The sequence below is a fragment of the Rhinatrema bivittatum genome, chromosome 2 (assembly GCF_901001135.1).
Source record: "Rhinatrema bivittatum chromosome 2, aRhiBiv1.1, whole genome shotgun sequence".
Lineage (NCBI taxonomy): Eukaryota > Metazoa > Chordata > Amphibia > Gymnophiona > Rhinatrematidae > Rhinatrema > Rhinatrema bivittatum.
The window spans coordinates 631,636,661-631,664,386 of record NC_042616.1 but is presented as its reverse complement, the minus strand read 5'-3'; the positions used below and the strand labels follow the sequence as shown (position 1 = coordinate 631,664,386).

At 48.9% G+C, this 27,726-nt stretch overlaps 1 protein-coding gene across 2 annotated transcripts in view; it reads left to right on the top strand.

Moving 5' to 3' along the window:
* Positions 1-27,726, top strand: part of ALKAL1 (ALK and LTK ligand 1) — a 103,091-nt gene that overhangs the window by 56,252 nt on the left and 19,113 nt on the right. For both annotated transcript variants that reach the window (XM_029591266.1, XM_029591268.1), the window contains 2 exons: positions 8,184-8,264; positions 23,457-23,533. In XM_029591266.1, the coding sequence (XP_029447126.1) occupies positions 8,184-8,264; positions 23,457-23,521 (146 nt within the window). In that variant the 3' untranslated portion in view covers positions 23,522-23,533. The remainder of the gene's footprint in view (positions 1-8,183; positions 8,265-23,456; positions 23,534-27,726) is intronic.

The window sequence follows — 27,726 nt, the reverse complement described above, 5'->3', positions numbered from 1 at the left end:
TTGTTAAAATGTGTTCTTGGAAAGAATTTTTAAAAATTGTACTTGTTACCAGAATAAGTTTTCTTCATTTATGTTATTTCTTTAAATAAGTTATATTGAATTTGAGTCAAGGTTTGAATTGCTATGGAATTAACACATTATATTTCAGGAATTTATTATTGATAATTTTTTTCTACAACCAAATCTCATGGCACTTCTTTCCCATACCTCCTGGGGAAACCAATTCTATTGTTAATAATCACAATGTAGAGAAGAAGCGTTCTTTTATGTGCGACTGCCTTTGGAAGAAAGGGATAGAGGTTATTCGCTTTTGCCCCGTGGCAGTTTTAAAGCTCTCCCTTCCCTGTTCCACCTTTGGGGGTTACATTAATAATGGCATAGGTATACTGATGCAAATGAAGGGCAGCTGGAAAGGGTGTATGGTAGACACCACCTCCTGGAGTGGCGCAGGACTGGAACAGAGTGTGGATGGTTCGGTGCGGCTGGAGTGCTGGAACAAGATGCAGGCTGGGCACGAGCGCTGGAACAAGGTGCAGGCTGGGCAGGAGCGCTGGAACAAGATGCAGGCTGGGCAGGAGCGCTGGAACAAGATGCAGGCTGGGCGGGAAAGGCTGGAACAAGATGCAGGCTGGGCAGGAGCGCTGGAACAAGATGCAGGCTGGGCGGGAAAGGCTGGAACAAGGTGCAGGCTGGGCAGGAGCGCTGGAACAAGATGCAGGCTGGGCGGGAAAGGCTGGAACAAGATGCAGGCTGGGCAGGAGCGCTGGAACAAGGTGCAGGCTGGGCGGGAAAGGCTGGAACAAGATGCAGGCTGGGCAGGAGCGCTGGAACAAGATGCAGGCTGGGCGGGAAAGGCTGGAACAAGATGCAGGCTGGGCAGGAGCGCTGGAACAAGGTGCAGGCTGGGCGGGAAAGGCTGGAACAAGATGCAGGCTGGGCAGGAGCGCTGGAACAAGGTGCAGGCTGGGCAGGAGCACTGGAACAAGGTGCAGGCTGGGCGGGAAAGGCTGGAACAAGATGCAGGCTGGGCAGGAGCGCTGGAACAAGGTGCAGGCTGGGCAGGAGCGCTGGAACAAGGTGCAGGCTGGGCGGGAAAGGCTGGAACAAGATGCAGGCTGGGCAGGAAAGGCTGGAACAAGGTGCAGGCTGGGCGGGAAAGGCTGGAACAAGGTGCAGGCTGGGTAGGAGCGCTGGAACAAGATGCAGGCTGGGCAGGAGCGCTGGAACAAGGTGCAGGCTGGGCAGGAAAGGCTGGAACAAGATGCAGGCTGGGCAGGAGCGCTGGAACAAGGTGCAGGCTGGGCAGGAGCGCTGGAACAAGGTGCAGGCTGGGCAGGAGCGCTGGAACAAGGTGCAGGCTGGGCAGGAGCGCTGGAACAAGGTGCAGGCTGGGCAGGAGCGCTGGAACAAGATGCAGGCTGGGCAGGAGCGCTGGAACAAGGTGCAGGCTGGGCGGGAAAGGCTGGAACAAGATGCAGGCTGGGCAGGAGCGCTGGAACAAGGTGCAGGCTGGGCAGGAGCGCTGGAACAAGGTGCAGGCTGGGCGGGAAAGGCTGGAACAAGGTGCAGGCTGGGCAGGAGCGCTGGAACAAGGTGCAGGCTGGGCGGGAAAAGGCTGGAACAAGGTGCAGGCTGGGCAGGAGCACTGGAACAAGGTGCAGGCTGGGCGGGAAAGGCTGGAACAAGATGCAGGCTGGGCAGGAGCGCTGGAACAAGGTGCAGGCTGGGCGGGAAAGGCTGGAACAAGATGCAGGCTGGGCAGGAGCACTGGAACAAGATGCAGGCTGGGCAGGAGCGCTGGAACAAGGTGCAGGCTGGGCGGGAAAGGCTGGAATAAGGTGCAGGCTGGGCAGGAGCACTGGAACAAGATGCAGGCTGGGCAGGAGCGCTGGAACAAGGTGCAGGCTGGGCGGGAAAGGCTGGAATAAGGTGCAGGCTGGGCAGGAGCACTGGAATAAGGTGCAGGCTGGGCAGGAAAGGCTGGAACAAGGTGCAGGCTGGGCAGGAGCGCTGGAACAAGGTGCAGGCTGGGCGGGAAAGGCTGGAACAAGGTGCAGGCTGGGCAGGAGCGCTGGAACAAGGTGCAGGCTGGGCGGGAAAGGCTGGAACAAGATGCAGGCTGGGCAGGAGCGCTGGAACAAGGTGCAGGCTGGGCGGGAAAGGCTGGAACAAGATGCAGGCTGGGCAGGAGCACTGGAACAAGATGCAGGCTGGGCAGGAGCGCTGGAACAAGGTGCAGGCTGGGCGGGAAAGGCTGGAATAAGGTGCAGGCTGGGCAGGAGCACTGGAACAAGATGCAGGCTGGGCAGGAGCGCTGGAACAAGGTGCAGGCTGGGCGGGAAAGGCTGGAATAAGGTGCAGGCTGGGCAGGAGCACTGGAATAAGGTGCAGGCTGGGCAGGAAAGGCTGGAATAAGGTGCAGGCTGGGCAGGAGCACTGGAATAAGGTGCAGGCTGGGCAGGAAAGGCTGGAATAAGGTGCAGGCTGGGCAGGAGCACTGGAACAAGGTGCAGGCTGGGCAGGAAAGGCTGGAATAAGGTGCAGGCTGGGCAGGAGCACTGGAATAAGGTGCAGGCTGGGCAGGAGCACTGGAATAAGGTGCAGGCTGGGCAGGAGCACTGGACTAAGGTGCAGGCTGGGCAGGAGCACTGGAACAAGGTGCAGGCTGGGCAGGAGCACTGGAATAAGGTGCAGGCTGGGCAGGAGCACTGGAACAAGGTGCAGGCTGGGCAGGAGCACTGGACTAAGGTGCAGGCTGGGCAGGAGCACTGGAATAAGGTGCAGGCTGGGCAGGAGCACTGGAACAAGGTGCAGGCTGGGCAGGAGCACTGGACTAAGGTGCAGGCTGGGCAGGAGCACTGGAATAAGGTGCAGGCTGGGCAGGAGCACTGGACTAAGGTGCAGGCTGGGCAGGAGCACTGGAATAAGGTGCAGGCTGGGCAGGAGCACTGGACTAAGGTGCAGGCTGGGCAGGAGCACTGGACTAAGGTGCAGGCTGGGCAGGAGCACTGGACTAAGGTGCAGGCTGGGCAGGAGCACTGGAATAAGGTGCAGGCTGGGCAGGAGCACTGGAACAAGGTGCAGGCTGGGCAGGAGCACTGGAACAAGGTGCAGGCTGGGCAGGAGCACTGGAACAAGGTGCAGGCTGGGCAGGAGCACTGGAATAAGGTTCAGGCTGGGCAGGAGCACTGGACTAAGGTGCAGGCTGGGCGGGAGCACTGGACTAAGGTGCAGGCTGGGCAGGAAAGGCTGGAACAAGGTGCAGGCTGGGCAGGAGCACTGGAACAAGGTGCAGGCTGGGCAGGAAAGGCTGGAACAAGGTGCAGGCTGGGCAGGAAAGGCTGGAACAAGGTGCAGGCTGGGCAGGAGCACTGGAACAAGGTGCAGGCTGGGCAGGAAAGGCTGGAACAAGGTGCAGGCTGGGCAGGAAAGGCTGGAATAAGGTGCAGGCTGGGCAGGAGCACTGGAATAAGGTGCAGGCTGGGCGGGAAAGGCTGGAACAAGGTGCAGGCTGGGCAGGAGCACTGGAACAAGGTGCAGGCTGGGCAGGAAAGGCTGGAACAAGGTGCAGGCTGGGCAGGAAAGGCTGGAATAAGGTGCAGGCTGGGCGGGAGCACTGGACTAAGGTGCAGGCTGGGCGGGAAAGGCTGGAACAAGGTGCAGGCTGGGCAGGAAAGGCTGGAACAAGGTGCAGGCTGGGCAGGAAAGGCTGGAACAAGGTGCAGGCTGGGCGGGAAAGGCTGGAATAAGGTGCAGGCTGGGCAGGAAAGGCTGGAATAAGGTGCAGGCTGGGCAGGAAAGGCTGGAATAAGGTGCAGGCTGGGCAGGAAAGGCTGGAATAAGGTGCAGGCTGGGCGGGAAAGGCTGGAATAAGGTGCAGGCTGGGCAGGAAAGGCTGGAACAAGGTGCAGGCTGGGCAGGAAAGGCTGGAATAAGGTGCAGGCTGGGCAGGAGCACTGGAATAAGGTGCAGGCTGGGCGGGAAAGGCTGGAATAAGGTGCAGGCTGGGCAGGAAAGGCTGGAATAAGGTGCAGGCTGGGCAGGAAAGGCTGGAATAAGGTGCAGGCTGGGCAGGAAAAGGCTGGAATAAGGTGCAGGCTGGGCGGGAAAGGCTGGAATAAGGTGCAGGCTGGGCAGGAAAGGCTGGAACAAGGTGCAGGCTGGGCAGGAAAGGCTGGAATAAGGTGCAGGCTGGGCAGGAAAGGCTGGAACAAGGTGCAGGCTGGGCAGGAAAGGCTGGAATAAGGTGCAGGCTGGGCAGGAGCACTGGAATAAGGTGCAGGCTGGGCAGGAAAGGCTGGAATAAGGTGCAGGCTGGGCAGGAAAGGCTGGAATAAGGTGCAGGCTGGGCAGGAAAGGCTGGAACAAGGTGCAGGCTGGGCGGGAGCGCTGGAATAAGGTGCAGGCTGGGCAGGAGCACTGGAACAAGGTGCAGGCTGGGCAGGAGCACTGGAATAAGGTGCAGGCTGGGCAGGAAAGGCTGGAACAAGGTGCAGACTGGGCAGGAGCACTGGAATAAGGTGCAGGCTGGGCAGGAGCACTGGAATAAGGTGCAGGCTGGGCAGGAGCACTGGAACAAGGTGCAGGCTGGGCAGGAAAGGCTGGAACAAGGTGCAGACTGGGCAGGAGCACTGGAATAAGGTGCAGGCTGGGCGGGAAAGGCTGGAATAAGGTGCAGGCTGGGCGGGAAAGGCTGGAACAAGGTGCAGGCTGGGCAGGAAAGGCTGGAACAAGATGCAGGCTGGGCAGGAGCACTGGAACAAGGTGCAGGCTGGGCAGGAAAGGCTGGAACAAGGTGCAGGCTGGGCAGGAAAGGCTGGAACAAGGTGCAGACTGGGCAGGAGCACTGGAATAAGGTGCAGGCTGGGCGGGAAAGGCTGGAATAAGGTGCAGGCTGGGCGGGAGCACTGGACTAAGGTGCAGGCTGGGCAGGAGCACTGGAACAAGGTGCAGGCTGGGCAGGAAAGGCTGGAACAAGATGCAGGCTGGGCAGGAGCACTGGAATAAGGTGCAGACTGGGCAGGAGCACTGGAATAAGGTGCAGGCTGGGCGGGAAAGGCTGGAATAAGGTGCAGGCTGGGCAGGAGCACTGGAATAAGGTGCAGGCTGGGCAGGAAAGGCTGGAATAAGGTGCAGGCTGGGCGGGAAAGGCTGGAACAAGGTGCAGGCTGGGCAGGAAAGGCTGGAACAAGATGCAGGCTGGGCAGGAGCACTGGAACAAGGTGCAGGCTGGGCAGGAAAGGCTGGAACAAGGTGCAGACTGGGCAGGAGCACTGGAATAAGGTGCAGGCTGGGCGGGAAAGGCTGGAATAAGGTGCAGGCTGGGCGGGAAAGGCTGGAATAAGGTGCAGGCTGGGCGGGAGCACTGGAACAAGGTGCAGGCTGGGCAGGAAAGGCTGGAACAAGATGCAGGCTGGGCAGGAGCACTGGAATAAGGTGCAGGCTGGGCGGGAAAGGCTGGAACAAGATGCAGACTGGGCAGGAGCACTGGAATAAGGTGCAGGCTGGGCAGGAGCACTGGAACAAGGTGCAGGCTGGGCAGGAGCACTGGAATAAGGTGCAGGCTGGGCAGGAGCACTGGAACAAGGTGCAGGCTGGGCAGGAGCACTGGAACAAGGTGCAGGCTGGGCGGGAAAGGCTGGAATAAGGTGCAGGCTGGGCAGGAGCACTGGAACAAGGTGCAGGCTGGGCAGGAGCACTGGAACAAGGTGCAGGCTGGGCGGGAAAGGCTGGAATAAGGTGCAGGCTGGGCAGGAGCACTGGAACAAGGTGCAGGCTGGGCAGGAGCACTGGAACAAGGTGCAGACTGGGCAGGAGCACTGGAATAAGGTGCAGGCTGGGCAGGAGCACTGGAACAAGGTGCAGGCTGGGCAGGAGCACTGGAACAAGGTGCAGGCTGGGCGGGAAAGGCTGGAATAAGGTGCAGGCTGGGCAGGAGCGCTGGAACAAGGTGCAGGCTGGGCAGGAGCACTGGACTAAGGTGCAGGCTGGGCAGGAGCACTGGACTAAGGTGCAGGCTGGGCAGGAGCACTGGAATAAGGTGCAGGCTGGGCAGGAGCACTGGAACAAGGTGCAGGCTGGGCAGGAGCACTGGAATAAGGTGCAGGCTGGGCAGGAGCACTGGAATAAGGTGCAGGCTGGGTGGGAAAGGCTGGAACAAGATGCAGGCTGGGCAGGAGCACTGGAATAAGGTGCAGGCTGGGCAGGAGCACTGGAATAAGGTGCAGGCTGGGCAGGAGCACTGGACTAAGGTGCAGGCTGGGCAGGAGCACTGGAATAAGGTGCAGGCTGGGCAGGAGCACTGGAACAAGGTGCAGGCTGGGCAGGAGCACTGGAATAAGGTGCAGGCTGGGCGGGAAAGGCTGGAACAAGATGCAGGCTGGGCAGGAGCACTGGAATAAGGTGCAGGCTGGGCAGGAGCACTGGAACAAGATGCAGGCTGGGCAGTAGCACTGGAATAAGGTGCAGGCTGGGCAGGAGCACTGGAATAAGGTGCAGGCTGGGCAGGAGCACTGGAATAAGGTGCAGGCTGGGCGGGAAAGGCTGGAACAAGATGCAGGCTGGGCAGTAGCACTGGAATAAGGTGCAGGCTGGGCAGGAGCACTGGAATAAGGTGCAGGCTGGGCAGGAGCACTGGAACAAGGTGCAGGCTGGGCAGGAGCACTGGAATAAGGTGCAGGCTGGGCGGGAAAGGCTGGAATAAGGTGCAGGCTGGGCAGGAGCACTGGAATAAGGTGCAGGCTGGGCAGGAGCACTGGAACAAGATGCAGGCTGGGCAGTAGCACTGGAATAAGGTGCAGGCTGGGCAGGAGCACTGGAATAAGGTGCAGGCTGGGCAGGAGCACTGGAATAAGGTGCAGGCTGGGCGGGAAAGGCTGGAACAAGATGCAGGCTGGGCAGGAGCACTGGAATAAGGTGCAGGCTGGGCAGGAAAGGCTGGAACAAGGTGCAGACTGGGCAGGAAAGGCTGGAACAAGGTGCAGGCTGGGCAGGAGCACTGGAATAAGGTGCAGGCTGGGCAGGAGCACTGGAACAAGGTGCAGGCTGGGCAGGAGCACTGGAATAAGGTGCAGGCTGGGCAGGAGCACTGGAATAAGGTGCAGGCTGGGCGGGAAAGGCTGGAACAAGGTGCAGGCTGGGCAGGAGCACTGGAATAAGGTGCAGGCTGGGCAGGAAAGGCTGGAACAAGGTGCAGACTGGGCAGGAGCACTGGAATAAGGTGCAGGCTGGGCAGGAAAGGCTGGAATAAGGTGCAGGCTGGGCGGGAAAGGCTGGAATAAGGTGCAGGCTGGGCGGGAGCACTGGAATAAGGTGCAGGCTGGGCGGGAAAGGCTGGAACAAGGTGCAGACTGGGCAGGAGCACTGGAATAAGGTGCAGGCTGGGCGGGAAAGGCTGGAACAAGGTGCAGACTGGGCAGGAGCACTGGAATAAGGTGCAGGCTGGGCGGGAAAGGCTGGAGAAGGTGCAGACTGGGTAGGAGCACTGGAATAAGGTGCAGGCTGGGCAGGAGCGCTGGAACACTGGAACTGAATGCTAGTAAGGGTAGAAAGAGTGGAACAGAGTGAGGTAAAGGTTGAACTGGAACACTGGAGCTGAGTGCTGCTAAGGGTAGCACAGGAACACAAGTTCATAGTGAAGGTAAGGGTGGAGCTGGATGCAGGTAGGCATGGAACTGGGACTGAGTGCAAGCAAGCGTAGAAGTGGGACTCAGGAGACAGGGACTAGCAGAAGAACAGTAAACATTCAAGGAAATCTATTTGATTGGTATTTGCCTCCTACAGGGCAAGATTTTTGGGGTGATCTGAACCCAAGAAGTAGAATATGAAACTTCTTTTAAAATACTTTGCAGAGAGCTCATCGGTTTCATTTATTACAGGGAAATGGGAAAGACTTGTCTTGACGTATTGAATTAATTATGTTAATGCAATCTCTAAATTAGCCCTGTTTTGGTATCTTTAACTTTAGATATCTATGATTGTCTTATGTCTTTCTAATTGCCGTATATTACTCCTCTAAGTTGCTCTTTTGCCCATCCAAATTTCTGTTTAAGGCATCTAACACACAAATGTTTGAAAATTGAAATCCAAGAATCAGTTCTTGAATGTGATCAAAATCTGCATTATATATTCTACAGATAAATGTGGAGATCAGTGGATAATAACAAATTCTTGCAATTAAACAGGGCCAGTCACATTTCCATCTGAGTGCAGTATGCATTTCCATCGACTTTATCACAACACAAGGGACTGCTCCATACCAGCTTGTAAGTAAAACTGGACTTTAGTTTTCATGTGCAGCATTTAGCCATTTAAAATATACTATACCTTCTCGTTCGACTATCTATTATGTCATATATGTGTGGCTCAAAAACTCTACCAATCCACACACAGTGGGGGTATTTACTGGAAATAGCACTACAAAAACCCACACTAATTAACCCTTTTGGGTGTTAATATATCATAGGTATTTATCCTTTTTGTTACATTCAAAACCTAAATGGTTCAAAACTTCAAAACTTACTTAGAACAACGCTTTTCACATTTAGACATAATCACCAATCAGTTACCAGAGAGACATTTTTGAAGAGTGTAAGTGATGCTTCATAAAACTTTTAGGGCACCATCCCGGTGTACCTTGTTTAGCTTTTTAATCATGAGCACCACCGTCCACCCTAAAGTCCTTTTTATTTTCTCAAAGATAATTTTTTTGTTATTTTTTTGTTGTTTTTTTAAAATGTTATTTCAAAAATACTTCATGAAGAAATGTGAAAAGCAACACAGAGGATCACAGTTCGCCAAACATGTTCAAAAACCCAAACAGGTGAATCTAAAGTCACTTAACTTAAGCACTAGTCCCAAAACTTCGTTGTGACCATTGGCAAAGTTTACCCCAACAAGGCCAAGTTTCGAATTTCTTCTTCGTCAGGGGAAGCCACTTAGCCGCTGCACTTCACTCAAATCCATTAAAGAGGCTCGCAAAAGCACTACCCGATGTTCCTTCAAAACATGGCGAACATGGTTGCTTTTCACATTTCTTCATGAAGTATTTTTGAAATAACATTTTTAATAATTGTTTCCTTCATGGGTTTGTAATAAAATATGGGGTAGATTTTCAGAGGAGCGCGAATAGCCTACTTTTGTTTGCGCTCCAGGCGCAAACAAAAGTACGCTGGATTTTAGTAGATACGCGCGTAGTCGCGCGTATCGGCTAAAATCCTGGATCGGCGCGCGCAAGGCTATCGATTTCGTATAGCCTGCGCGCGCCGAGCCGCGCAGCCTACCCCCGTTCCCTCCTAGGCCGCTCCGAAATCGGAGCGGCCTAGAAGGGAACTTTCCTTTGCCCTCCCCTCACCTTCCCCTCCCTTCCCCTACCTAACCCACCCGCCCGGCCCTGTCTAAACCCCCATCCTACCTTTGTCGGGGGATTTACGCCTCCCGGAGGGAGGCGTAAATCCCCGCGCGCGAGCGGGACTCCTGCGCGCCAGGCCGCGACCTGGGGGCGGGTACGGAGGGCGCGGCCACGCCCCCGGGCCGTAGCCACGCCCCCGTACCCGCCCCCAAAACGCTGCCGACACGCCCCCGAAACGCCGCGACGACCGGGCCCGCCCCCCCGACACGCCCCCCGACACGCCCCCCTCCGAGAACCCCGGGACTTACGCGAGTCCCGGGGCTCTGCGCGCGCCGGGAGGCCTATGTAAAATAGGCTTCCCGGCGCGCAGGGCCCTGCTCGCGTAAATCCGCCCGGGTTTTGGGCGGATTTACGCGAGCAGGGCTCTGAAAATCCGCCCCTATGTGTGTGTCTAATTAAAACGATTGTATATCCAATTAAAATATATCTTATATACTTAGTTTCAAGAAATGTAGCATCTTTTAAATGGTTGGCATGTTTTAACATTGTTTATCCTTATTTATTTATTTTATTTATATTCCACCTTTCAGCCACTTCAAAGTGGATTGTATTTAAAGGTGAATTTTAAAAAGCCTGACACTCACATTGTTGCACTCGGGGGTAGACCCTTGGACTGGAGCAATGGAGAATGGCTCCCTAGTAGGGACCAGGAAGCAACTGCCCCCAGGGCGCAGAGCACTGGAAGAGACAGAGGCTAGGATGAGCTTTACCACTGGGAGCCCGAGGTCCCCCCGGGAGGAGCCCGTAGGGACATGGGCCGCTTGGACTTAGGTGGGCCTCGCAGGGTCTCCCGGAGAGGTAGTAGAGAGGCTTGCCCACGAGCAGCAAGGGAGCACAGACGGATTCTAGGCTGTAAGTCTGGAGAAGCAAGGAAGGCCAATACGGTGTAGGCGATGACAAGGCAAGGGACAAAGCCAGAATCAGGAGACGTGGTCATTGGCAGCCAAGGTCAGAATCTGAGGATCAGTCCAAGGAGTTGACAACGAAGCAGGGGTCAGGTTCCAGAGGTCAAGTGAGGTCACAAGGCAGACAGAGGTCAGGATCCAGGCAGCAAACAGAATGGTGAAGGAGCAGGCCGAGGTCAGTACCAGAGAGACAGTCCGAGGGTACTACCTGGGGAGACAGGACAGACAGAAGCTGGAACAGAAGGATGCTGGACAAGGCTGGAACAGTAGGATGCTGGAACAAGGCTGGAACAAGCCTCGAACAAGACTGTGAACGCGGAGGCAAACTAGTACACTTACAATGCTGACCCGATTGCCAAGGCAAGGAATTGCAGGCAGGGACTTCCTTATATTGTATGTTCAATCAGGGCGTTCCGCAGAGCTAGGACCCGCCCCTGGCCCTACAAGACGCCGGGCGGTCCGCAGGCACGTAAGGGCATGCCCAATGCCACTGGGGATGCCGAATGCCGGCGTGAGGCCTGGTGTGCAGTGGAAGGCCCAGTGGAGCTTGCGGCTGCCGCTGGGGAGGTCGACCCGTGACCTGCAGAGGAACTAGTGAGGTGAACAGTTCCCCACCTTCTAGGCCTCCCTCTAAGCGACCATGGCTTTTCAGGATAGGTCCTATGGAAGTTCCTAAGGAGCTCTTTATCAAGAAAATTGTGGGAAGATTCCCATGAGTTCTCCTCAGCCCCATAAACCTCCCAGGCTAAGAGGTATTCCCATCTGCCTCGACGCCGATGGACATCGAGGACATCTCTTACCTGGAGTGACGAATCTGGTTTGGTAGAGATCCACAGGGGTGAAGGATCTCTACGAGAGGGCCAATAGAGGACCAAAGGCTTCAACAGAGAGACATGGAATGTGTTGTGGATGCCCATGGCCGAGGTAGCTGAAGTTAATAAGACACTGCTCCCACTCTTCGAAGCACTGGAAATGGGCCAATGTACTTGGGAGCTAGGCGATGAGAAGGAAGTCTCAACTTTATGTGTCGGGTGCTTAACCACACCTTATGACCAGGACGGAAGAGTGGAACGGGACATCTATGGACATCAGAAGTGCGCTTGGAGTGCTCAGTGGCCTGGGTAAGCATTCTTTTACTTGATTCCATACCTGGCGAATGGTGTGGGCCATGAATTGCGTAGCTGGAGAAGGAACAGTCAGAGGAACTGGAAGTGGCAGCTGAGGTTGTCGTCCGAATACCATAGAGAATGGAGATACATCGGTGGCAGCAGCGATGTGGGTATTATGCGACAGCTCAGCCCAGGGTAAAAATCGGACCAGTTGTCCTGCTGGTCATTCACGTAGGAACGAAGGAATGTTTTCAAGGTCTGGTTAGTCCTTTCAGCTTGACCATTGGCCTGTGGGAGATAGGGTGATGTGAAATTCAAAGCAATGTTGAACTTTTTGCATAGAAAGCACCAGTACCTGGCGAAAAACTATGGTCCTCGGTTGGATATAATTTCCTTTGGGAGTCCATGGAGATGGAAAATGTATTTCAGGAACAACTTGGCTAGTTCTGGGGCTGATGGGAGGCCTGACAGGGGAATGAGGTGACTCATTTTCGAAAAACGGTCGATGATGACCCAGATTATGGTATTGTTCTGGGATAAAGGCAGGTCTGTGATGAAGTCCGTTAAGATGCTGGACCATGGCTCGCTAGGTGCTGGAAGGGGTTGGAGTAGGCCCCGAGGCTGTCTGGTAGGTGGCTTCTGTTGGGCGCAGATGGGACATGAATCTACATAGTTTCGAGACTCTTGCACCATGTTGGGCCACCAATAATATCTCTGCAACATCTTTAGGGTCCTGGTACAACCCGGGTGTCCTTCCAACTTGGAATCATGGGCCCATTTCAGAACTCATTCACGCAATCTATGTGGAAAGACGGTTTTCTCAACTGGAACTGTAGTGGTCATGGCAAGGGATACGCAGGAAGGATCTATGATGTGTCTGGGAACATCAAGAACATCCTCTGGTTCGAAGGATCTTGATAGTGCAGCACAGAGGTACTAGGAACCTGGACGATAACTTAAAATGAAATTGAACCGTTCAAAGAAGAGTGCCCATCAGGCTTGTTTAGGATTCAAGAGTTGAGCTTCTTTAAGGTGCTCAACTCTTGGTCGGTGAAAATGGTAAATTTATGTTGCACCCCTTCCAACCAGGGGCATCACTCTTGGAGCACCAACTTGGTGGCTAGAAGTTCTCAGTCACAAACGGTGTAGTGCTGCTCTATAGGAAAGAACTTGTGAGAGTAGAACGAACAAGGTATCTATTTACCCTTTGGAGAAAACTGACTTAAGACAGCTCCTGCTCCAATTGCAGAGGTGTCAACTTCGACGACGAATAGGCATCTTGGGTCTGGATGCTGAAGACAAAGACCGGAACAGAAAGCTTCTTTTAGTTTATGAAAGGTGGCTTGTGCTTTGGGTGTCCACACATGAGTGTTAGCCCCTTTCTTGGTCATGGCAGTGAGCAGAGCAGCTAGGGTAGAATAATTGACAATGAAGCTCCTGTAATAATTAATAAAGCCAAGGAAACATTGTAAGGCCCATAGGCCTACTGACTGGGGCCAGTCTTGGATCCCCTGGACTTTATCTGGATCCATGGAGAAACCTCAATCAGATATGATGTAGCCTAGGAAGGGTAAGTGATTTCACTCAAAGAGACACTTTTCTAACTTTTCATAAAGATGATTTTCTCTTATACATTGGAGGACGATCTGAACATGATCTCGATGGGATTCAAAGTCTTTGGAAAAGATCAGGTTTTCGTCAAGATATACGACTACGAATGTGTACAAGAGGTTTCAGAGTATTTCGTGCATAAGGTGTTGGAAGACTGCTGGGGCATTGCATAGTCCAAAGGGCATCACTGTATATTCATAGTGACCATCCCTTGTGTTGAATGCAGTTTTCCAGATATCTTCAGGTTGGATGCGTACCAGATTGTACACACTCCTCAGATCCAACTTGATGAAGATCCGAGCCCCTTGAAGGCGGTCAAACAGCTCACTGATAAGGGACAGGGGGGTACCGATCTTTGCGGGTTATGGCGTTGAGCCCTCTGTAGTCAATAAAGGGCATAAACCACCATCCTTTTTCTTGACGAAGAAAAAGCCTGCTCCAGCGGGAATGTCAGAGGGAAGAATGAACCCTTTTTCTAAGTTTCTTTGAGATACTCAGACATGGCTAGGGTTTCTGGATGAGACAATGGATAAATTTTGCCCTTGGGAGGCATCGTACCCGGCAGAAGCTCTATGGAGCAATTGAACTTGCATAACAGAGAAGACATCTTCAAACTCAACATACTGGGTAGGCAAATCAGATAGAGTGGTAGACTTCAAGACAGAGACTACTGGAGATACTTGACGTAGACATGTCTTCTGGCATTTGGAACCCCACTGCACCAAATGCAGGGAATGCCAATTGAACTGGGGTTCTTGGACCTGGAGCCAGGGCAGCCCCAGGATGACTGGATGTGTAGAATGATTTAACACATAGAAGGACATCTCCTCCTCGTGGAGAGTGCTCACGGTAAGACGGACAGCCACTGTTCAATGGATGATGTGCCCTGGAAGATGTTCTCCTTGAATGGAGGCGATGCGGAGGCTCACATCTAATGGCTGAAGAGGAATGTTCAGAAGCTTGTCATCAATGATGAAGGTTCCACTTGCTCCTGTATCGACACGAGCAGTGGTGGTGAAGGAGTGGGCCTCGATGCCCAGAGAGACTGGAAGCAGGAGTTGGGGGCCGGTGATAGTAGTGCCTAAGTTCAGGACCCCCACCAGGCTCAGGCACAGTTTTCTGGACCAACCGGACAGGACTGCCAAAGATGTCCAGAAGTACCACAGTAAAGGCAAAGACCCTCCTTCCTCCGACGGAGATATTCGGTCAGAGACAGTCACCCACGCTTCACCTCCAAAGGTTCTACCACAGAAGGAGGTGGTGGTGATGGAGTCTTGGCTGGAGGACTCTGGACACGTGTGGAACACAGTGTAGGAGAGCGGGAAACCTTTATTTCTAGGTGCCTTTGCCGGAGACGATGGTCGATCTTCCCAGTGAGGGAAATCAGGTCCTCTAGAGACGTGGGAAGTCTCACGGATGGAGAGTTAATCTTTGAGAGTGCTGGAGAGTCCATTTAGGAAGATGGCTTGCAGACAATTTCTTGCCACCCGAGCTCAGTAGCCAGGGTCCTGTACTCCACCATATACTCAGAGAGGGTCCGTGACCCTTGACAGAGGTGGAGTAGATTATGGCTGGCTACAGCTTGGCGGCCTGGGTCTCCAAAGGTCTGCTTGAAGACAGCAACAAACTCGGATAGCTTGGAAAGCATGGGATCAGAGCGATCCCATAATGTGCAGAGCCTTCCCTTCCAGGTGAGAAAGGATGAAGGGCACTTTAGTGGTTTCCTTCAGGAACAAAAAGGGTTGCAGTGCAAATTGCATGAAGCACTGATTGAGGAAGTCATGACAGGAGCATGGGTCCCCATTGTATCGAGGAGGTGCAGGGAGCGCCAACGATGCTTTGGGTAACATAGAGGACGATAGGCCCAAGTGATTGGCCAAAGCTGTACCTTGCAGCTGGGAATGAAGCTCTTCCACCGAAGAGGCTAGCGATTCCAAAGCCTTGCGATGTTCTTGGACTGTGGTGGCCAAACCCGGTAGGGCACTGGAGGCGGGAGACTCTGCCGAGTCCATGGCCTTGGCAACCTGTTGCACTTGGAAGTGGGCCCTTGTCCTGGAGCAGTGGAGAACAGCTTCCTGGTAGGGACCAGGAAGCACCTGCCCCCAGAGGGTGGAGCACAGGAGGAGACAGAGGCTAGGGTGAGCTTCACCACTGGAAGCCCGTGGTCCCCACGGGTGGAGCCCATAGGGACCCGAGCCGCTTAGACTTAGGTGGGCCTCGCAGGGTCTCCTGGAGAGGTAGTAGAGAGGCATGCCCATGAGTAGCAAGGGAGCACAGACGGACTCTAGGCTCTAGGTCTGGAGGAGGAGCGATGACAAGGCAAGGGACAAAACCAGAATCAGGTCAATGGCATCCAAGTTCAGAATCCGAGGATCAGTCCGAGGAGTAGTCAACGAAGCAGGGGTCAGGTTCCAGAGGTCAGATGAGGTCACAAGGCAGGCAGAGGTCAGTATCCAGGCAGCGAACAGAATGGTCAAGGGGCAGGCCAAGGTCAGTACCAGAGAGACAGTCTGAGGGTACTACCTGGGGGAGACAGGACAGACAGACGCTGGAACAGAAGGACGCTGGACAAGGCTGGAACAGTAGGATGCTGGAACAGTAGGATGCTGGAACAAGGCTGGAATTAGACTGGAACAAGACTGTTAACGTGGAGGCAAACTAGTACACTTACAGTGCGACCTGATTGCAAAGGCAAGGAAGTGCAGGCAGGGACTTCCTTATATCCTACACTTCAATAAGGTGTGCCACAGAGCTAGGACCCGCCCCTGGTCCTACAAGAGGCCAGGCGGTTCGCAAGTGTGTGTGTAGGGGTTGTGGCCAATGCCACTGGGGATGCCAAACTCCGGCGTGAGGCCTGGTGCGCAGTGGAAGTCCTGGCGACCGCTGACGTGGAATGCTGAGGCCTGGAGGAACTAGTGGCTGCCGCTGGGGAGGACGACCCGTGACCTGCAGAGGAGCTAGCGAGGTTAGCAGGCCCATGTGCGGGCCAGGCGTGGATGGGGCGCGCAACAAGAGAGACCTCTCATGCTCATCTCATTGAAACGCATGAACATTCCTTTTCTATTACAGCCCCCACTCTCTAGAATTCTTTTCCAGAGACATTACATCTGTCAGACTTCTTAACGACTTCTAAAGTTTTATTAAAATCTTACCTTATTAAGCTGACCTATTTCTAAACCGAACAAATTTATTTCATGCTTGTATCCATCTTTGTCCATCTGTTTTAATGTATATTTTATTTTATGTTTTTATAATGTCCTTTTTTATATAATTATTTATGTTTTTAGAATTATGTATGTTTACCATGTAAATTGCTTAGTACTTTTGTGTGTAAAGTATACAGTTTCTTGGTGTTCCTTGTATGTATACTATTCTTAACATAAGGCATGGGAGTAACCTGAACAGAGTGGCAGTTACTACCCTTAACAGAACATGGGGGTAACCTGCATGGAGTAGAAGTTACTGCCCTTGGTGGACACTTGGGGGCAACCTGCACGAAGCGGCAGTTGCTGCTATGGGAGGTTTACTAGGCAAACTGGATGGACCATTTGGTCTTTTTCTGCCAACAATACTATGTTACTATGTTATGTCATATAAAACCCAAATAAAGATAAAGCTAAAGAAAAACTTGTACCCTGTAAGATGAAATCAGCTACATATTTCCAGATTCTCCACTACAATACCACCTTAGGAGATTCAGGCACTTGGATGATTGACGATAGTTATATATGGTCATGATCACTTATCTCCATTTGCAAGGCTAACAACTAATTTGTCCTCACTTTTCTCCATACCTCAATGGGGGAAATACAAAATTGAACAGGGATGCTCCATAGAGGAAGCACGTTATCTCAATGGCATGCTACAGGTCAACCAGAAGATCATGCATATAAAGACCATGCAAAATAAATGCAAGCCAAAAGAGCCCCATACAAAATAAATCCAACCTGTAATAGTAGAGAAGCAAAAGAAAAATACAATTCTATAGCTATATTAATGTGCTTGAAATGCTCTAATGTGGTTCACAAAGGATTTTTTAAAAAGGAAATAGTGGAGGGGAGGAAGTAGACTAGGAGTTAGAGTAGCAGGCTGTAAACCAGGAAGTCCTGGATTCAAATCCCATTGACACTCCTTGTGATCTGGGTAAGGTAACTCAGTTACAAACTTAGGCCTGGATTTTCCATTCTCGCAGAGATTGGTGAATCCAGCGGTAACGGGGGGGGGGGGCAGGCCTGCGAAAGCCGGCAACGATCGCACATCCGCGGTGTTAACGCTGCTGGCTTTCGCACCCCCAATAGCGCCACCATGAAAGGTGGCGCTATTGGCGCGCCAACTGGCAACAATACCGGTCCCTTACCTTATTGCCGCCAGCGAAGATAAACGCCCACATCCGCCTCCTCGCCGCTCCGACCTCCTCCCCTCCCTGCCCCTCCCCTGCCCCGACTCCGCCATTTTTCGCATGTGAAAAGTCCCTTTCGCATGCAATAGTCTTTAGGAAAATGACCCCCCCTTAGTAGGTCATTTACTAATCTGTAGCTAACTTTCATGGAAAATAACAGCTAGCAAGTTTTCAGGAAAGCCTCACTATTTTAATTACTTAAAACTACCTAGTAATGAGTTGCTTTGCCTGGATTGAGCAATTATGTTCCTAGAGAGTAGGATTAGGGAGGGGTTTGGACATACATACTTATAAAGCACGTGCATAAATGTCCTTTAAATTTTTACATGCCAAATAGCTGCTGTAAATTGTGTGGGGTAGATTTGGTAGGGTAATTTTGAAAGTGGATTTATGCAGGTAAGTAAATTTTGAAAATTGGTTAACTTATGCAAGTATTTGTCACATAAGTTATAAAGGATCATAAGAACATAAGATCATAAGATGTGCCATACTGGGTTAGACCAAAGGTTCATCAAGCCCAGTACCCTGTTTCTTACAGTGGCCAATGCAGGTCACAAGTATTTGGCAAGATTGCAACACCTTGACAAAATCCATGCTGCTTATTCCAGGGTTAAACAAATGGATTTCACCAAGTTCACCTTAAGAATGATTTATGGACTTTTCTTCCAGAAACTTGTTCAAACCTTTTTTAAACCCAGCTACACTGACAGCTTTTACTACATCCTCTGGCAATGAATTCCAGATTTTAATTATGCATTGAGTAAAAACATACTTTCTCCCAATAGTCTTAAATGTATCACCTAGTAACTTCATTGAATGTCCCCTAGTCTTTGTACTTTTTGAAAGAGTAAACAACCGATTTGACTTCACTCATTATTTTATACACCTCTATCATATCACCCCTCAGCCATCTCTTCTCCAAGCTGAAGAGCCATAACCTGTTTAGCCTTTCCCTTTATCATTTTGGTACCCCTTCTCTATTCCTTTTCCAATCCCACTATATCTTTTTTGAGATGTGGTGTCCAGAACTTCATGGTGCAGTCACACCATGAAGTTATACAGAGACATTATGATATCCTGTGTTTTATTCTTCATTTCTTTCTAATAATTCCTAGCATTTTATTTGCTTTCTTGGCTGCTGCTGCATACTGAGCAAAGGATTTCAACATATTAATCACGATGATTCCTGGATCCTTTCCTGGTTAGTGACATTGTGTAGCTATAATTTGGATTGCTCATTCCTATATGCATTACTTTGCACTTGTACCCATTAAATGCCATCTGCCATTTGGGTGCCCAGTCTTCCAATCTTGCAAGGTCCTCTTTCAATTTCTCACAATCCTCTTGTGATTTATCTATGTTGAATAACTTTGCATCATCAGCAAATTTGATCACCCTACTCGTCTTTCCTATCTCTAGGTCATTTATGAACATGTTAAAAAGCAGTGGCCTCAGTACAAATCTCTGGGGCACTGACTATTCACCTTTCTCCTTTGAGAAAATTGACCATTTAGCTGTACTCTTTGTATTTATTGTTTAAACAGTTCTCAATCTAAAATAGAACATTGCCTTCTATCCCGTGACTTTTTCATTTCCTAAAGAGTCTCTCATAAGGTACTTTATCAAATGCTTTCTGAATATCCAGATACATTACAGGGTGGCCCATGGAAAAGTAGCCTGTCTCCAATGCACTGGTATTGGAGGCAGGCTACTTTTTCATGGGCCACCCTGTATATCAACTGGCTTACCTTTATTCACATGTTTATTCATGCCTTCAAAAAAATATAGCAAACTGGTGAGGCAAGACTTCCCTTAGCTGAATCCATGTTGGATTTGTCCCCTATGTCTAATATATATTCTGTAATTTTGTTCTTTCGAATAGCTTCAGCCATTTTTCCCAGCACTGTCATTAGGTTCATGAGTCTGTAGTTTCCTGGATCACACCTGGAGCCCTTTTTAAAAATTGTATTTCATTGGCTACCCTCCAATCCTCAGGTACCATAGCTGATTTTAATGATAGTTTACAGATTACTAAAAGTAGAGCTTCATTTTTCAGTTCTTTCAGCACTCTGGGATGTATACCATCTGGTCTAGGAGATGTGCTAGTCTTGAGTTTGTTAATTTGCCCTAAAACATCTTCCAGGTTTGCTGAGATTTATTTTCATTCCTCTGAATCATCACCTTTAAATATCTTTTCTTGAATGAGTATCTGCTTATATCTTCCTCAGTAAAGACCAAAGCAAGGAATTCATTTATTCTCTCTACTATGGCCATGTCTTCCTGTGGAGATTTTAATCTGTTATTATTTGTGATAATTGTGGGTGGATCCTTGGGCCGGTGGCAGATGACCACACCCACGGAGGAAGATCCCAAGAGGGACCACCAGTCAGGCTCAGAGTATGGAGACAGACACACACTAGTTCTTTTATTAAACTGTTTTAGAGAACCACCAGAGGTGGCAGTAGTGAGCTGGAAGAGCCCGGCTGGGCTGTAGTCCCTCAGGCACTGGAACAGTGATCCCAGGATGGCTGAGCTGTAGAGAAACTGAGATAGTGGGTAGGCAGAGTATGCAGAGTTCAGGAACAGAACCTTGATGGTAACACTCACACAATAATCTCTTGGAACAGCCCAGGAGCTGGAATGAAGTAGGCCCTCGAGGAGCGAGTACCTGGTTCCAGGGAAAACTCTGAGAGAGAGATGGTAACTCACTGGTGTTGCAGGCAGCGGTGACTTCCTGGCAGAAGTTATATTCAGTAGCAGGTCCAGGAATGTGGGCCCTCGAGGAGCGAGTACCGGTTACAGACTGTGATCTGAAAAGCAAGAGAGAGAGCGAGGCCCCCGAGGAGCGGGTACCCCTGGTAAAGTCCGAGGAGGCAGAGTAGCAAGGTAAGTGGAGAGCGAATCCCATCCGCAGCAATACCTAAAGGCAGCTAGGTAGGAAACCCTTTGCTAACTCGATTAGCTAACAAAACAAGAGACCTTAAATATCTGGTGATGATGACGTCATCTCAGGGGGATGCCCCTGAGGTTCGCGCCACAGCTGGTACTTGAGTCGGGGCCACGCCGTGCGCATGCCTATAGGCCTCAGGAGAACAAGGCAGAAGGCAGCGTCCAGCCAGTCCGGGGACGCCGGAGGAGGTTGGCAAAATGACGCCGCAGCAGCCAAACTTCCATCAACCAAAGAGGGAGTCGCCAAAGAGGTAAGGTGGGCGGAGTGGAGACGAAGGGCAGCGATGGTCGCAACAAATCTATGCTCTGGTATTCTTTCCACATTTTAAAATAGACAAGAATGAATCCGTTGCAGTACAATGCTTCCAAATTTATTTTCAAATATAATATTACATATTACATTGGATAAGACCACACTTCAAACAGGTTCTCAGTGGGTGTTCTCAAAATTCATTACATACAATGAGACTTACAGTATATATTGTTTCTAGATATAAGGTCAACATGAAAAAGCGTCATCGTTTTAGCCTAACTTGACCAATCACAGTTTCATTTTTGCATTTTTTTCAAGCAACAAATGCCTTAGGACCTGACCAATCAAGATGGTCAACATGGACTAAGTTCTAATTATAATTATAATGATAAGAAAGGATCACACATCATTATATCTATTTTCTACCAAATATAATCATCCTTTATCTTGTCCATGGAGCCAAAAGTCTAACAATACAGCCTTGACCAAATTGTTACATATCTTTTATTCTTATTATAATCTAAAATAGTAGCTTTGACTTGTGCAATCAAATACCTTTCACCTACTCTGATATCTAAGCTAAATTTGACTTTATTGGACAGAGAGATACAATAAAACTTTTAGTTTCCTCACTCCTTTAGTGCTTCTTTTACCCATTAAACCATCTAATGATCCAAATGGCTCCCTTGCAGGCTTTTTGCTTCAAATGTACCTGAAAACATTTTTATTAAGAGTTTTTGCTTCCATAGCAAGCATATTTTCATGGTCTGTCTTTGCCTTCCTTGTCAATGCTTTGTATTTAACTTGCCAGTGCATAGGCTGATTCCTGTTTTCTTTATTTGGATCCCTTTTCCATTTTTTGAAAGATGTTCTTTTGGCTAGAATTGTCTCTCACCTCACTTTTTAACCATGCTTGCAGTCATTTGGCCTTCCTTCCATCTTTTTTTTAATGCATGGAATACATCTGGTCTGGTCTTCCATCTAAGTGCAAACCACAGCTTGTGCACTTTCAACCAAAATGGTCACTTCCCATAGAGAATACTATGCAAATTGGTGGTGCTCAAATGCATCAGCTTCAGCAGAGAGTGACAGAACCATCCACATCCAAGGAGGACTGCCTCCATAGGTCACCAGGAAGATGAGCATTGATTAAAAAAGGCAGGAAATGATCCTGTAGCTGGAACCTGCCTTCTAGGTGATGTACTGTCTTTTCATAACAAGTATGGGTCTGCAAGGTTGTTTGCCCAGGAGGGTAAGGATAGATCTACCATTGTTATTTGAAATTCAGTCATGAAGAATATAGATGGATGGCTGATGACTGTGAGGATTGCTTGGTAACATGTTGGCCTGGTGTGAAGAACAATTGGGAGAGTAGGATAAAGTAGGTAAAATGGAAAAACAGTGGGCTAAACTAAAATGGTTATAAAAAGGGCAACAAATATTTATGGTAAGAATATAAACGAAAGAGGTTTTCATAGCAGGTGACTTTTAAGCAAGGGGAAAAATGTATCATTCAAGAGGTACAATGGATCTTAGAGGAACAAAGGGAAGAATATATGGTAAAACTGAAAGCAGTCAGGTTGGCAAAGGTGGAATTTGAAGAAAAGCTAAAGAGGTAAAATGAGGTGACAAAACATTTTTCAGATATGGCAGTAAAAGCAGACAGGCCAGAGATGGGATTGTAAGACAGAGAGGATACAAAGAGAAATGTTTGGAGGGGGACGTTAAAAACAGAAATGCTAAAGAAATATTTATCTTTGATATTTACTGAAGAGATTAGAGAAGGACCACGGACTGACAGCAAGAGTACATATCGTAATGTGGTAGATGTCACACCATCTATGGAAGAGAATGTTCATGTGGAAATAGAAAAACTGAAAATGTTAAAAACTGGATGGAAAACAACCTAGGATATTATGAGGGTAATTTTCAAAGATCAGAAAGGAGCAGCTGCAAAGGTCAAGAGTTTACAACAGGCATGGATGTTATTGAAAAACACACACATGTGTTTCAACCTTCTGTAGGAATGCTGGTGGTCCCTGCTTACCTCTGGTTTATCTGGTGAATGTGGTTAACTCTATTTCACATACTCAAGCTAGCAGCATACAGGTCTGAAACCCTACAGAGTGGTTTGCTTGTGGCAACTCTTTAGTTCTTAAATCTTTTGATGGCCTTTGTCTGTTTGCCTCATCTCTGTGTCCTCTTCTCTGAAGACCTAAAGCAGCTTGAGTGCCTCAGAGCTGTTTTTATCCAAGGCTGAACCCTAATATCTCCCTAATTGGGTTAACTTACCAGGCCAATGACACGTCCTTCACTCATCTGCCACTCTTCTCTCTATTACTGTTCAGAACATTAGAAACAACATGAGCAGATCTCTTGGTCCTCAATGTGAGAAGGTCGAGATAGTTGAACATGGTGGCCATGTTAATCCTTTTTCTTATCCTCGGAGTCAGCCTTTAGCACTTCTCTACCAGAAGAAGAAAGAGCATAATATGAAATACAAAACAGAAAGAACAGTAATCATACTCCACAGTGTCTTTATTTGTTGATGTTTATATAGCACATTGTAAACATATTAAAATCTTATTCCATTGATCCAATATAAAAATAAGCATTGATGTTAAAGGTTTTATTGATGAAAAAAACAAAAACAATTTACCATGCAATGCTGAAATATATTTAAATGTATAAACTGCTATAAACAGCAGATAAAAATATTCATGATTCATTGTCCTGAAATGAAAACATATTTTGCTATGCAATTTAAATTTCTTTGGAAAAGAGTAAGGTTAATTATATTATCATTGATGTTTTGTTATAGATTTCAAAAGGTGCGCAAGATTGCTAAGAAGGTTAGCAATGAGTCCATTGTGTACACAGTCCTAGAAGGTCATGCATGTAAGTATATCTAATTTATTTTCATTTGTTTCTCTTTTGTATTCAAGGCCTAATTAATATTATGTTGCTTATTATTGTTATTTATGAGGTAACGAGATGAGTGCTGAGCTGCATGGGCTGGAATATAGTGCAGTGGCAGCTGGACACCAGACAGTAGTGTAGAAACTTGAGTATTAGTGCAGGTGATGAGTTCCTTTTCTCTGTGCTAATGCTTCATGATGATTGGTTTCTCAGGAGACAGGAAAAATAGTGTTTACTATAATGCTCAATGTCGGCTCAAACTATAGGACACACAAGCAATGATTGTCAATAGCCATTGTGCACGTGTCCTGCATGGGTGGTGCCATAAAAATATTTGTTAGTTCTTTGGGGCAGGAACCCAGACTAGCTATTTTCCTTGCCCCTTTCCCCATAGTGTGGATCCTTAGGCTTGGGGGAAAGGGTTCCTTTCGGGTTTCAGTGCAGGGGTGGCTAACTTCCTCTTGGTTATCCCTGGGAGAGGGTCACATCTCTTTCTGTGTGTGGCGTGCCCAAATGAATACACTGAACTCACTGGATTAGAGTCCAATCTTAAATTTACTGAATAAGATAGCTGCAGATGGCACAACAAATATGCTTACGGTATCACAGTCTCTTAATTACAGCTTAATCTGTATCTGTGTAGGAATCTTTGAATGAGCAAGGGATCCTATTACCCTCCAGGGTTAGGTGAGATGGAGGTCCCGATGGGCAGGGCAACCTTTATGCTGGCCATGAAATCCCTTTCAACGAATGACCAGAAATCCTGTTCTTGCACAAACAATAATCTCTTTCCTCCCCCAGGTGCTAATGAATCTGGATGGGCGCCTCTGAAATCCTTATAGTTCCTTTATTCATGGTTACAGATTCTTCCACTTTTTCCAATTTAACTCAGTCTCTGATTTTCCTCTGCATTCTTTATGGGAGGGATCCCTGGATGCAGGTTTCTTAACCTTTTCCAATGCAGGAAGGGAGGGGCAGCCAACAATCTTCCTCCTAGGTGTCTAACCTAAAAGCTGTTTCCATTAACCAAATATAACACAGGGCAGATCTTCCCCATCTCTAGATGCAGGGTTCCCCATGCCCTGAATCTGAGAAAAGTCCAGGTGTCCGGTGAGACTCCTACCATGAAAATCTCAAATCCTGAAAACAAACCAGAGGGGTATCCACATCAGCTAGGGAGTAGATTGGCAGGAACCACCTGTTCCCTCTGACTTGGCCTGAAAATACAAAAATATAAACACCTACTACCTCCTAACTCTCCAAAAATCATACTTGATTGTCGTCAGACTCTCAGGAGAGAGCTGTTAAAAAAGCCTCCCAGGGGGATGGCCATTCCCAGGTCCCTCAAAGAGAGAGGCTGAATTTGAATGGATCCTCCCCCATACATTAGCCTTACTGGTAACCGAAGAATGGCTCTTGGATACACTTGTAATAATGAATAATAAATGTATTTATTTAGATTTTTTTTATATTCCACTTTTTGGCACTTCAAAGTATATATCAAAGTGGATTACATCCAGGTACTATAGGTATTTCCCTATTCCCACAGGGCTTACAAGCTAATTTTGTACCTGAGGCAACAGAGGGTAAAGTGACTTGCCCAACATCACAAACAGCGACATTTAAGGAAGAGTTAAAGGCACAATGCAAATTGTAGGGCTTTTAACTAACAAACATCATGTATAGGGGGATTACTGGTGAGGAGGGTAATAAAAAAAAAAGCTCTTTGAGTCTTGCCAACTCTCTATGAAGGTAAAAGTGTATACAGATGTTAACAATGCACATTTTTTTCTGCACATGTGTATTTTTATAGATGTCGCCCCTTACTTGGCCACTAAAGTATGTGCTAGAATATGTTAGAGCGAGCCTATATCTTCACACTGAGAATCTTCTAGCAGTAGAGGATTCCAAGAGAGTTCAGAATTGTTATGGAGTGTTTCTATGTGTTACTATTGGGAACCTTCTAGCACATGAGGTTCAGAGGAAGTTCATAGGTGTGTATATTATTTATTGAAGGGATAGGGTGGTTCTTCCCCAAAATGGGAATGGAACAAACTGAGGGAGTATAAAAATATCAAGAAGCACCAAAAGGGAGTTGGTCTGAAGATTTGGTCTGGTAAAGATCTGTTTAGCATTGAAGAATGAAGAATTAGAAGGAAAGGAGGAATTGTCCTGGCCTGACTTGCCAGCTCTTGGATAGTCTTTTGAAGGAAAATCACCCTTCTCTGGATTATCTAGAATCTGGAGTAGGTTGGACTGATAGATGGTCGAGGGGGTTAAAGGGGCACTTAGGAAAGATAAGGCCTTTGTGGAAAGACTAAATGAATTCTTTGCTACAGTGTTTATTGAGGAGGATGTTAGAGAGATACCTGTTCTGAAGATCGTTTTCAAGGGTGAAGATTCAGATGAACTGACCCAAATCATAGTGAACCTGGAAGATGTAGTAGGCCAGATTGACAAACTGAAGAGTAGCAAATCACCTGGACCAGATGGTATACACCCTAGGGTTCTGAAAGAACTAAAATGTAAAATTTCAGACCTATTACAAGTAATTTGTAACCTATCATTAAAATCATCCATTGTATTTGAAGACTGGAAGGTGGCCAATGTAACCCCGATTTATATAAAGGGTCCAGAGATGATCCAGGAAACTACAGGCTGACTTCAGTGCTGGGTAAAATCATGGAAACTATTATGGAATCATGGAAACGATATTGTACCCCTGTTACAATTCTGAAATAAAAGAATTTAAAAACACATTAAGACAAAAAGAAAAATATGGAGGAAATCACCATCCCCCAATACACTAGGAACATACTGAGCTCAGTAAATATAAATTGACTATAAACAAAGCAAATAAAGATTATTTTACTATAAGAATACATGACATTAAATTCAATCCAAAATTACTATTTACAATGTTGTGCTTGGAGGTGGACCCTTGTCCTGGAGCAGTGGAGAACGGCTCCCTGGTAGGGACCAGGAAGCACCTGCCCCTAGGAGAAGCCCGTAGGGACCCAGACTGCTTAGACTTAGGTAGGCCTCGCAGGATCTTCTGGAGAATTAGTAGAGAGTAGGGGTGTGCATTCGGATTGACCGCATTAGTAAAACGCAACTCATATTTTTTTTTTACTTAAAAAATTGATTCGACATAAACGATCGGATTTCCCACATATCGAACATAGATATGTTCGATATGTGGGAAATCGCGATTGTTGAGCCAAAATAAAAATATAAACCCCCTCACCCTCCTTAATCCCCCCCCCCCAGACTTACCACAACTCCCTGGTGATGGAGCGAGGAGTGAGGACGCCATTTCTGCCACCGACGTCACATGCTTCTCGCCAAGGATTGCAGAAATGACGTCCTCACTCCTCGCTCGATCACCAGGGAGTTGTGGTAAGTCTGGGGGGGGGATTAAGGAGGGTGAGGGGGTTTAAATTTTTTTTTTGCACGTATGTACATATACCCAACTCATTGGATTTTTTTTATGTCCATATTGGCCGCAAGTGGGACCCCCTTTCGGACATAAAAAATATGAACATAAAATTTTGCTCTGCACATCCCTAGTAGAGAGGTGTGCCCACGGACAGCAAGGGAGCGCGGTCGCACTCTAGGCTGTAGGTCTGGAGGAACAAGGAAGACTAGAACAACGTAGGTGGTGACAAGGCAAGGGACAGAGCCAGAATCAGGAGACGTGGTCAATGGTAGCCGAGGTCAGAATCCGAGGATCAGTCAGAGGAGTAGTCAATGAGGCAGGGGTCAGGTTCCGGAGGTCAGACGAGGTCACAAGGCAGGCAGAGGTCAGGATCCAGGCAGCAGACAGAATGGTCAAGGAGCAGGCCAAGGTCAGTACCAGAGAGACAGTCTGAGGATACAAACCGGGGAGACAGGACAGAAGGATGCTGGAACAGAAGGACACTGGAATGCTGGAACAGTAGGACGCTGGAACAAGACTGGAACAAGACTATGAACAAACTAGTACACTTACAGTGCCAACCCGATTGCCAAGGCAAGGAAGTGCAGGCAAGAACTTCCTTATATCGTTCGATCAATCAGGGCGTGATGCAGAGCTAGGACCCACCCCTAGCCCTACAAGAGGCCGAGCAGTCCGCGCGCACATGCATAGGGGCATGGCCAACGCCACTAGAGACACCGAACCCCGGCGTAAG